We start from the raw sequence: 12,472 nt of genomic DNA, 5'->3' as shown, positions 1-12,472 counted from the left end.
GGTGGTCGTTATTTTTTACTAGGTTTAATTTTGTAATAACCTATCGCCCGGGGGCAAAAAATACTAGGGCGGATGCATTGTCTCGAAGTTTTCCTGGAGGGGGTGATGTTGATGTACCAGAGCCTATTTTGCAAAAGGGGGTGGTGGTCTCTGCATTACACTCAGGTTTAGAGGGGAGGGTGTTGGAAGCTCAGGGGGACGCCCCGGCCTCCTGCCCCTCGGGTAAACTGTTTGTGCCAGAAAATTTACGCCTGGAGATACTAAAAGAACACCATAACTCCACACTGGCAGGACACCCAGGTAGTAGGGCAACCTCTGAATTAGTGTCTCGTCGGTTCTGGTGGCCTAAGTGGCGCCAGGAGGTGTTGAATTTTGTGTCTGCATGTGCTACCTGTGCTCGTTCTAAGGTAGATCATACTCGTCCGGCAGGGCGTCTTTTACCTCTGGCCATCCCCAACAGGCCTTGGACGCACCTATCAATGGATTTCATTACGGATCTACCAGTATCAGCGGGGAAGACTGTTATTCTTGTAGTTGTTGACAGATTCAGTAAAATGGTGCACTTTATTGCTCTTACCGCATTGCCTAATGCTAACACACTGGCTCAGGTTTTTATTGACCACATCGTGAAGCTTCACGGGGTCCCTTCCGATATTGTTTCGGATCGTGGTACCCAATTTGTTTCTAAATTTTGGAAAGCTTTTTGTTCTCGTTTAGGGGTTCATCTGTCGTTTTCTTCATCTTTCCATCCACAGTCCAACGGTCAGACTGAACATACCAATCAAAACCTAGAGACATATTTGAGATGCTTTGTTTTCCGAAAATCAGGAGGAGTGGTCATCTTATTTACCGTTAGCCGAGTTTGCCATTAATAATCGTCGTCAAGAATCCACCGATAAGTCACCATTTTTGGGTGCGTATGGTTTCCATCCTCAGTTTTGTACGTTTAGTGAGGGGGGGCTATCTGGGATTCCCGAGGAGGAACGATTTGCGTCTTCACTTTCATCAGTGTGGCAGAGTGTGCAAGAAAGTTTGAAGAGAATTGGTGGTAGATACAAACGTGTGGCTGATAAGAAGCGCTCTGAATGTCCGGACCTTGGGGTGAATGACTTGGTGTGGTTGTCTACCAGAAATATCAAGTTGAAGGTTCCCTCGTGGAAATTAGGTCTGAGATTTATTGGTCCTTATAGGGTAATTAAGATCATTAACCCGGTGGCTTTTCGTCTGGAGCTACCTCAGACTCTAAGGATCCATAATGTCTTCCACAGATCTCTGCTTAAGAGATATGTAGAACCTCCTGAACCATTGCCATTACCGCCTCCACCAGTGGTTGTTGATGGCAGTCTTGAGTTTCAGGTAGAAAAGATTATTGATTCACGATATGTTCGCCGCTCTGTTCAGTACCTGGTGCACTGGAAAGGTTATGGTTCCGAAGAGAGAATGTGGGTGCCAGCATCAGAGATAAAGGCGGACAGACTCATTCGGGCTTTTCATAGGTCCCATCCGGAGAGGCCTGGTCTTGAGGGTCCGGTGACCCCTCGTAGAAAGGGGGGTACTGTCATGACTGTGACTGATCCAGACAGGTCTGGGAGGAGAAGGTCGCAGCGACTTGCTACTCGCGATAGCTTGTGAGTTTGCTCCGTGGTTCAGGGTATGTCATCCTGGGTTTTGCCTTATGAACCTTTTTGTCCTGACTGGGAGTTTGTAGGCATCCTTCTCAGGTGAGTCCTGTCTGTCACTCCCAGCTACTATATTAGTTTCAGTTTCACTTGCAGTCATTGCCAGATATAGTCCTTACTTCCAGTGCTATTCTGACCTTTGAAGGAGATCGTTGGACGGTATTGCTGTGGAGCTCTTGTCTGGCGTGGACTGTCGTTATTGGGATCACCTTCTCTGCTCGTGACTGGATAAGTCTATCTCTGCTGGAGATTGTTTGTTTGTTGCTGTCTTCCCCTGTTGTTCTCCTAGACATGAGTGATGGTGACTAGTGCTCCCATCTGCCTTTCCCCAGTCTAGTCTTCTTAGGGTGACTGAGGGTTTAGGCATCCTGCTCGCCGCACGGGTTCACACCCCGTCTAGGGTATCAGGGCAGACAGGTGCCAGCTTAGGGTTAGTAAGGGGTGGCCGTTCTATTTCCCATCCGTAGATAAGGGTCCCCTTTCCCCTCCGTCTGGTGCGACATGACTGCTGCTGGGATAGCGGTCGTGACAGTATATCTGGCCTTTAAAAAAAAAAAAAAAGAGACATTTCTTTTTTTTGTTCTTTTTTGCTTGCTGTTTTGTTTTGTATTTTTCTGTTCCACTATGGATCTGGTTACGGTTTTGGCGAAACAATTACAGGGGTTATTCCTTGAAGTGGCAGGATTAAAAGCAACAGTGCTGCAGCAGCAGCAGCAATCCTTGGGTTCCACCGTTGCTACGGGAAAACAAGGTACTCCTGAGCCAAAAGTGGTTTTACCTGATAGGTTCTCAGGAGGGAGAGACCAATTTGTAACCTTCAGAGAAGCTTGTAAATTGTTCTTCAGGTTACGCCCTAGATCCTCCGGCGGCGAGGAACAACGGGTGGGCATTGTAATTTCTCTCCTGCAAGGAGATCCGCAGTCTTGGGCTTTCTCCCTACCATCAGACTCTCCGGCCTTACGATCAGTGGAGGAGTTTTTTGAAGCCCTGGGTCTCGTATATGATGACCCGGACAGGGTCTCACTGGCTGAGTCTAAGCTACGTGGACTTCGGCAAGAGAACCGGTCTGCTGAACTATATTGTTCTGAATTCCGTAGGTGGGCTACTGATACATTATGGAATGACTCGACCCTTAGGAGTCAGTTCTGCCAGGGGTTGTCTGAAAAATTAAAAGACGTGCTGGCGGTATACGAGGTCCCTGGGTCTCTTGAGGCTGCTATGTCTCTGTCCATAAGAATCGACAGACGACTCAAGGAGAGACTATTAAATTCTACAGAGGCCTCTATAGGGCAGGGATCGGTTTGTTATGATCCAGTCGAACCAATGCAAATAGGGGGCGCCACTAGACGGGTGAATCCTCCGAAGGTCCGCCGTAGGTCAGAGGTTTGTTTTCGTTGTGGGGGGAGGGGGTCATTTTGTAAAGGTATATCCCTCAGAACCCAAGAGAACAAACAAAGGAGCCGCCGGAAAACTAGAGTCCCCAGATTGTGCGGAGGATAACAGTCTGGGCGTATTCGTTTCCTCCATACGCATGTCTCAGTTTTAGTTGTCCGCTACCGTTGAGGCTGGCAATAAGACTGAGATCTGTTCCGTCTTTTTGGACAGTGGGGCGGGGGTCAACTTGGTGGATTCACGGTTTGCTCAGGCTCTGGGTTTTACTCCAGAACCGGTACGCAGAACTATTCCTGTTTTTGCCATCGACTCCTCCCCTCTTACTCAGAGAGAGTTAACTCAGATCATCCATAACATCCATCTGCAGGTAGGGGACCTCCATAAAGAGCATATCTCTTGTTATGTCCTGGACGGTCTTCCGGCTCCTATGGTATTGGGGCTTCCCTGGATAGTGACTCACAATCCAGTGGTGGATTGGCAGGCCAGGGAGATTGTGGAGTGGAGTGAACATTGTAAGGACAACTGCTTGAGTAGTAGGTGCTCTACACTCTCTGTAACATCTCTACCTGCCTTTCTGTCAGATTTTATGGATGTGTTCTCTGAGAAGGGTTGTCAGGGGTTACCACCTCATCGTCCATATGATTGCCCAATTAATCTATTACCTGGGGCAAAACTACCTAAAACCCGGTTATACAATCTTTCCGGCCCGGAGAGGAAGGCTATGCAAGATTATATCTCGGAGAGTTTGGCTAAGGGACACATCAGACCCTCTTCTTCACCCGTGGCTGCAGGGTTCTTTTTCGTTAAAAAGAAAGATGGGGGCCTGCGTCCTTGCCTGGATTTCCGGGAATTAAACCGGATAACTATCTGAGATCCCTATCCTCTTCCTCTCATTCCCGACCTCTTTAATCAGGTTGCTGGTGCTAAATGGTTCTCCAAGATGGATCTTAGAGGAGCCTATAACCTGGTTCGCATCAAAAAGGGGGATGAGTGGAAGACGGCTTTTAATACTCCAGAAGGGCATTATGAAAATCTGGTTATGCCTTTTGGTCTTACTAATGCGCCTGCGGTGTTCCAACATTTTGTCAACTATATTTTTAGTCACCTTATCGGGAGATTTGTTGTGATATATCTTGATGACATCCTGGTCTATTCTCCGGATCTGGATACACATAAGATCCATGTGAGACAAGTGCTGCAGATATTAAGGGCCAACAAATTGTTTGCTAAATTAGAGAAATGTGTGTTCACCGTAAAAGAACTGCCATTTCTGGGGTATGTGTTGTCAGATTCAGGTTTCCGCATGGATACAAAGAAAGTCCGGGCGATTATGGACTGGGATCTGCCTGAGAACCTGAAGGCATTGCAATGCTTCCTGGGGTTTGCCAATTTTTATAGAAAGTTTATAAAGAACTATTCTTTGGTGGTCAAACCACTGACGGACATGACCCGAAAGGGTTCCGATTTTTCCAAATGGTCACATACAGCCAAAACTGCCTTTACATCTCTGAAGGAGAGATTCACCTCGGCCCCTATTCTCGTACAGCCAGATGTCTCGCTTCCTTTTATTGTAGAGGTTGATGCATCAGAGGTGGGGGTGGGAGCGGTACTATCTCAGGGCCCGTCCCCTGGTGAATGGCGTCCGTGTGCTTTATTTTCGAAGAAATTGTCTACTGCAGAAAGGAACTATGATATTGGCAACAGGGAACTTTTGGCTATTAAGTTGGCTTTTGAGGAGTGGCGTCATTTTTTGGAGGGGGCGGTTCATCCCGTCACGGTGATTACTGATCACAAAAACTTATATCTGGAGTCTGCTAAACGTCTCACCCCTAGACAGGCTCGGTGGTCGTTATTTTTTACTAGGTTTAATTTTGTAATAACCTATCGCCCGGGGGCAAAAAATACTAGGGCGGATGCATTGTCTCGAAGTTTTCCTGGAGGGGGTGATGTTGATGTACCAGAGCCTATTTTGCAAAAGGGGGTGGTGGTCTCTGCATTACACTCAGGTTTAGAGGGGAGGGTGTTGGAAGCTCAGGGGGACGCCCCGGCCTCCTGCCCCTCGGGTAAACTGTTTGTGCCAGAAAATTTACGCCTGGAAATACTAAAAGAACACCATAACTCCACACTGGCAGGACACCCAGGTAGTAGGGCAACCTCTGAATTAGTGTCTCGTCGGTTCTGGTGGCCTAAGTGGCGCCAGGAGGTGTTGAATTTTGTGTCTGCATGTGCTACCTGTGCTCGTTCTAAGGTAGATCATACTCGTCCGGCAGGGCGTCTTTTACCTCTGGCCATCCCCAACAGGCCTTGTACGCACCTATCAATGGATTTCATTACGGATCTACCAGTATCAGCGGGGAAGACTGTTATTCTTGTAGTTGTTGACAGATTCAGTAAAATGGTGCACTTTATTGCTCTTACCGCATTGCCTAATGCTAACACACTGGCTCAGGTTTTTATTGACCACATCGTGAAGCTTCACGGGGTCCCTTCCGATATTGTTTCGGATCGTGGTACCCAATTTGTTTCTAAATTTTGGAAAGCTTTTTGTTCTCGTTTAGGGGTTCATCTGTCGTTTTCTTCATCTTTCCATCCACAGTCTAACGGTCAGACTGAACATACCAATCAAAACCTAGAGACATATTTGAGATGCTTTGTTTTTCCGAAAATCAGGAGGAGTGGTCATCTTATTTACCGTTAGCCGAGTTTGCCATTAATAATCGTCGTCAAGAATCCACCGATAAGTCACCATTTTTGGGTGCGTATGGTTTCCATCCTCAGTTTTGTACGTTTAGTGAGGGGGGGCTATCTGGGATTCCAGAGGAGGAACGATTTGCGTCTTCACTTTCATCAGTGTGGCAGAGTGTGCAAGAAAGTTTGAAGAGAATTGGTGGTAGATACAAACGTGTGGCTGATAAGAAGCGCTCTGAAGGTCCGGACCTTGGGGTGAATGACTTGGTGTGGTTGTCTACCAGAAATATCAAGTTGAAGGTTCCCTTGTGGAAATTAGGTCCGAGATTTATTGGTCCTTATAGGGTAATTAAGATCATTAACCCGGTGGCTTTTCGTCTGGAGCTACCTCAGACTCTAAGGATCCATAATGTCTTCCACAGATCTCTGCTTAAGAGATATGTAGAACCTCCTGAACCATTGCCATTACCGCCTCCACCAGTGGTTGTTGATGGCAGTCTTGAGTTTCAGGTAGAAAAGATTATTGATTTACGATATGTTCGCCGCTCTCTTCAGTACCTGGTGCACTGGAAAGGTTATGGTTCCGAAGAGAGAATGTGGGTGCCAGAGATAAAGGCGGACAGACTCATTCGGGCTTTTCATAGGTCCCATCCGGAGAGGCCTGGTCTTGAGGGTCCGGTGGCCCCTCGTAGAAAGGGGGGTACTGTCACGACTGTGACTGACCCAGACAGGTCTGGGAGGAGAAGGTCGCAGCAACTTGCTACTCGCGATAGCTTGTGAGTTTGCTCCGTGGTTCAGGGTATGTCATCTGGGTTTTGCCTTATGAACCTTTTTGTCCTGACTGGGAGTTTGTAGGCATCCTTCTCAGGTGAGTCCTGTCTGTCACTCCCAGCTACTATATTAGTTTCAGTTTCACTTGCAGTCATTGCCAGATATAGTCCTTACTTCCAGTGCTATTCTGACCTTTGAAGGAGATCGTTGGACGGTATTGCTGTGGAGCTCTTGTCTGGCGTGGACTGTCGTTATTGGGATCACCTTCTCTGCTCGTGACTGGATAAGTCTATCTCTGCTGGAGATTGTTTGTTTGTTGCTGTCTTCCCCTGTTGTTCTCCTAGACATGAGTGATGGTGACTAGTGCTCCCATCTGCCTTTCCCCAGTCTAGTCTTCTTAGGGTGACTGAGGGTTTAGGCATCCTGCTCGCCGCACGGGTTCACACCCCGTCTAGGGTATCAGGGCAGACAGGTGCCAGCTTAGGGTTAGTAAGGGGTGGCCGTTCTATTTCCCCTCCGTCTGGTGCGACACGACTGCTGCTGGGATAGCGGTCGTGACAGGACCTTAGTGGTGCTACAAGGAGGAACTTAGCGCCCAAGATATATCTTTGCTTGGGGCTCCAGAAATGTGAACTTTGACCCTGATGTGGGCCACAGCGTTTTTAAGTGCTGGGCTTGGGGAGCAATGTCCACTAAGCTGCTCCCATCCAGCATCAATACCCCCCTGGCTTGGCTTTATTGACATAAAGACAGACATGTCAGTCAAGACAAGCTGGGTGACCAGAAGCTGGTGGGAAAACAGACGGAATAAAATACAGTTCATTGAGCCTGTCAGTATTTTATGAAATTGCTGACAGGTTCCCTTTAACAAACCTAGAAATAATTGTTACTGTTTTCTCTGTTCTTTATCATACTTATCCCCCTATTCAGTGTTTCCTCTTTTAGACTCTGATATAGCCATTGTATAGCTATATTCATATTATTACTATATTACGTGATATGACTAATGTTTTCCAAAGAATGAAGATGTCATTGTCTCTTTTCAGCCATGGCCAAGTGTTTCCAATCTTGCAAAGGACTTTATAGACCGCTTACTCACTGTAGACGCCAAAGACCGGTTGTCAGCCAGTGATGCCATCCAACATCTGTGGATCAAAACCATGGCGGCTTCATCATCCATGAAGAACCTTCATAGGTCAATCTCCCAAAACCTAAGAAGAAGAGTCTCATCTCGATGTCAGAGTACCATGTCCGAGCAGTCAATGAAGTCTGGTAACTCCAACAAGTCCCGGAGGATGAAAGAAATTATGGAACGCAATATGCGTTATCATGCACACGTCGTGAGCCATGAGGTCTCGCACTAAGCATGTCACACATTGTTATACCTCTTCCACATATTTTTTATTGATAGTTTACTTTTCACTCATAGACTTTTTATATAAAAACTCAACACGATGATGAGAACCCCCCAAAAAAACAATAGCCCCATCCTTGTCACTAATGTTGCTGAATTATCCCTGCAAATAATGTATATTTACTACTTGGCATGTACCGGATGTCACTATGTGTGTGTTTAATGGGGGTGGGGGATTGGAAATATATCCATTATTCAAGGTTTTATATATTTGCACAATAATGGACTTAATGGGATTGTGCCATGATTCTGAATAAATATGTATCCCGCCCAACAGTTATAGCTCTTATACCACTTTCCCTAAATACTTTCATTTATCAAAACTGCCTTATTCTAAAGTTATTAGCCTACCATCGAGCCCTGTGGCAAATCAGTTTTGAATTCAGTTGCTATTGGTTACGTCCTGCAGTGGAGTCTTGTGATACAGGACGCACATGCTCACAGCGCTTCTTTTCCTTCCCTTCAATAACCCCTCCTCTATGTGCAGTGTCAGTTAGATGTCAGTTATGAATGGACGGATGGACAGACAGACCGTTAGATAATAGACAGACAGGTAAACATAAAGATACATTTTGTTCTAACAATGATAGACATTAGCACAAGTTGTGTCTGTTACAAAATCCAGTTACACAGAGCATTTTGAATATGTGGAAGTAGAAAATAAACTAGTGTCATATGTTCTGCTCATATACATCTCATTGCTCTAAGGCATGATGGGACAGCAGTCACATGACCAACCAGGAAGTAGGATTCAAGCATGGGGGATAAGCGAAAACGGCAAATGAGATCAATTTGAAAAAAAGAAGAAAAAAAAAAGAAAAACATTCCAAGGAGGAATGGGAGCTAGAGTACCTTATAAAAATAAACTTTGGATTGAAAAGTAGTTTATGGCACAACTTATTTAAGTAGGGGTATTAGGAGATTTCTTTATGTACTTTTTTGTTCCAATGTACCGTAACTTATTGCTAGAGATGAGCGAATTTTTCTAAAGTTTGATTCGGGTGATCGTGGCATCTGAGTGTAAAAACAGTGTGAAATTAACATATATTTTTTTTTAAATCAAACTTATTGCGTCCATTTGCTCGCGACGGGCCGGCCGCTGCCATCTTGCTTTACGTCATCTGGGCGCAATCTACATCTGGGCGCAATTACTCCAGGCAGCAAAGCCAAGGCATAACTGTTTCTTTGTCTAGATCAGGGGTCAACAACCTTCGGCACTCCAGCTGCTGTGAAACTACAACTCCCAGCATGAAAACGGATGTTCTTGTAACTCCCATAGAAGTGAAAGGAGGATTCTGGGAGTTATAGTTTCAAAACAGCTGGAGTGCCGGAGGTTGCTGATCCCTGATCTAGATGCATGATGTTCCCTCTGTAACCATTTAGTTTTTATCCAAATATTGCACTCTACTAGGTATATTGAAGAATAAATCCTGTTTAATTAATCCTACTACATCAGCTGCTCTAATAGAGACGACTCGCAGCTATGGCTATGCAGAAACAACTAGGATAAATCCGGATAAATCTCAAATACCAAGAAGATGTGAAATAAATCTTTGTGACACTTGAAATGGGATTATATTATTACATAAGACTCATTGTCCTTGCTCTGTATCTCAATAAATATATTATTGACTGAAGGATGATCTGTTACAGTGAGTATTGACCAGTCACACATAGAGTCATCGACCTGTTGATGCGAGCTCCTCTACAAATCAAATGGGCAATCTATTTTTACATTCAAGGTCATTATTGCCAAAATTGCTTTCTCCATTTCCATATATAAATGTCGTATTATGGTATAAGAAGGTACAGACAAACTGTGTGTGGAATCTATGCAGTTACACAGGGGCCCAGTAAGTAAGCGGGTCCTTTTACATGAAAAGCAGTCACAGATTCCTGCTGTCTATTAAATACCATGTAAATGAATGAGCCAATGAATTACTGGAGAATTGTTAGAGATATATGGAAGTGCTCCATTATGACTTACTGGAGAGCAAGGAACCCTCTGCAGTTTGTGTCCACCTATTGAAAGATGCATACCAATGGTACATGGTTCTCTACAAGAATGGACAGTGAATGATTTTGAATTGGTCAAAGAAGACCAGAATTTTCTCAGAAATCGATTTCCGCAATCAGATTTGCAATATCTCTTGTGGTTCAAAAGTTATGAACACAGAAAGTTAAAAACTTCAAAGTTCTGTGTTCAATTGCAGGGACAACACATTGAACACGTCAAATAGTTGTGCATCACAGAGAACGTTCCCCGTTGTTGTTGCACCTTTCTGCGTTGATAAGTTTTGAACCGCAAGAGATATTGCAAATGTGATGGTGGCAATCGATTTCTGGGAAAATTTTCCTATTGGAAAAATTTGCCTTTGATACAATATGGCGGCTTTCAAGATGGTGGCTATATTCCGGACATAGCCTAAAAGATAGGCCCCGTCACCTATTACTTGCTGGGGTATTCAGATATTTCATTTCTGAAATAAAAGGGTGCTCTGAGACTTTTGACTCATGCTGTATATCCAAGTATTACACAGTCTATATACTTTCCATAATATAAAAAATCTCCCTGGAGCATCCATTATGCCAATGAAGGCCGAGTCATCATTTAAAAGCCAGCAGCACAGTGGTTCATTGGTTAGCACTGGGGTCCTAGGTTTAAACCCAACCAAGGACAACATCTGCATTGAGTTTGTATGTTCTCCCCGTGTTTGCGTGAGTTTTCTCTGGGTACTCCGGTTTCCTCCCACGCTCCAAAGACATACTGATAGGGGACATTAGATTGTGAGCTCCAATGGAGACAGCAAGCGATGATAATGTCTGTAAAGTGCTGTGGAATATGTCAGCGCTATAAAAGTGAGTAAAATAATAAAGTCAACCAGATCCTTTGCTGATTAGAATTATATTTATTGTATATAATAGTAAAGGTAAATGTTTATTTTATACATTTGATATTGAAAAAAGTATGCATTGGTTGTGGATGGTACTGTTATTGATAGTAAACGACCTCATAGGCCCCGCTATGCCAGGGGGTTGGTATGAAAGACAAATAAGGATACTTTTACATCAGCGATTTTCCTTTGCGGTATTGAGATCCATCATAGGATCTCAATACCGAAGGAAAACGCTTCAATTTTGTCCCCAATCATTGTCAATGGGGACAAAACTGAACTGAAAGGAACGGAGTGCAGCAGTATGCATTCCGTTCCATTTGGTTGCGTTCCCATGCCGGACAGAAAAACGCTGTGTTTTTGAGGGAGTCATGAAATACGGAGCAAGATGGATCCTTGGAAATTTTTATGGCCATTTAAGAGATAATACAACCAAATCCGTTTATAACAGATGTAGCTGGTTGTATTATCCTAAGGGCTCGTTCACACAAACGTATGACTTTTTCAGTGTTTTGTGGACCATTTTTAACGGATCCGTTATTCCGTTTTTTTGTTTCAATAGTGTTTCCAGTTCCGTTCCGTTTTTCCGTATGGCATATACAGTAATTACATAGAAAAAAATTGGGCTGGGCATAACATTTTCAAAAGATGGTTCCGCAAAAATGGAATGAATACGGAAGACATACGGAGTACATTCCGTATGTGTTGTTTTTTTTTTGCGGACCCATTGACTTGAATGGAGCCACGGACCGTGATTTCCAGGCAATAATAGGACATGTTCTATCTGTGAACGGAATGGAACACGGAAACAGAATTCTTACGGATTGCATTCCATTTTTTTTGCGGAACCATTGAAATGAATGGTTACGTATACCGACCTATACGGAACAAAAAAGACGGCCCGTATACGGAACCAAAAAACGTTCGTGTGAATGAGCCCTAATTGCCAGACCCAGCAAAAAAGCTAATGTGAAAGTATCCTAAGTTGCATTTTTCTCTGTTGTCCTCACCATCGGCACTCAGGAGAGGAAAAACACTTAGTGGAGGAAACCTCCAGGGAACCGTAACTGAAGAACTAGGAAACAACCTGCCATCTATGTTACTAGCAACAGGAAATTCCTTGATGCCTGTTATTCATCTGCTCAATAATATTGTTTAACCAGTTGTTATGCATATGCCTTACACTGAATCTGGTTCATTCAGGACTAGCCTGGGTAATTTTGGGAGGGGTTTTTGATTGGTTAACATTTCTTTAAGTTGAGTTTCTGCACTTCTTTGGCAGGTCTAGTGAAAGCTCTGTACATGTGTTTCCAGATTCTTGCATCAAACTTTAGTCCATTGGTATTGTATTAGTGATTCTCGTGGCCTGTGGCTCTACTGTCTTTCATTGCTGCTAGCATAGTAGTTTTGTTTCTTGTGGAATCTGTTTTGCGTTTGCTGTTTGGTTTTGATTTGTCTTGGCTGTCTTGCTGCGTTATATTGTAGAGCAGGGACATTTCTGCTCACTGATTTATTACTACTCATTGTCATTCACCATACTCTACCTGAGTACCTATACCATCTTTTATCTGCTCCATTGCTAGATTTCCAGTTCCTTCGTCCTTTGCCATCATTCAGTTCCTGTCATTTATCGG

At 44.3% G+C, this 12,472-nt stretch overlaps 1 protein-coding gene across 1 annotated transcript in view; it reads left to right on the top strand.

Moving 5' to 3' along the window:
- LOC122938688 (serine/threonine-protein kinase H1-like) overlaps nucleotides 1-10,169 on the top strand; it is a 59,104-nt gene extending 48,935 nt beyond the window's left edge. The window contains exon 3 of the mRNA XM_044294381.1: nucleotides 7,577-10,169. Within this exon, the coding sequence (XP_044150316.1) occupies nucleotides 7,577-7,894 (318 nt within the window). The 3' untranslated portion in view covers nucleotides 7,895-10,169. The remainder of the gene's footprint in view (nucleotides 1-7,576) is intronic.
- The last annotated feature ends 2,303 nt before the right edge of the window (nucleotides 10,170-12,472 follow it).

The sequence above is a fragment of the Bufo gargarizans genome, chromosome 5 (genome assembly GCF_014858855.1).
Source record: "Bufo gargarizans isolate SCDJY-AF-19 chromosome 5, ASM1485885v1, whole genome shotgun sequence".
NCBI lineage: Eukaryota > Metazoa > Chordata > Amphibia > Anura > Bufonidae > Bufo > Bufo gargarizans.
The sequence above is the reverse complement of the archived record's forward strand: the minus strand, read 5'-3'. Positions and strand labels throughout refer to the sequence as shown.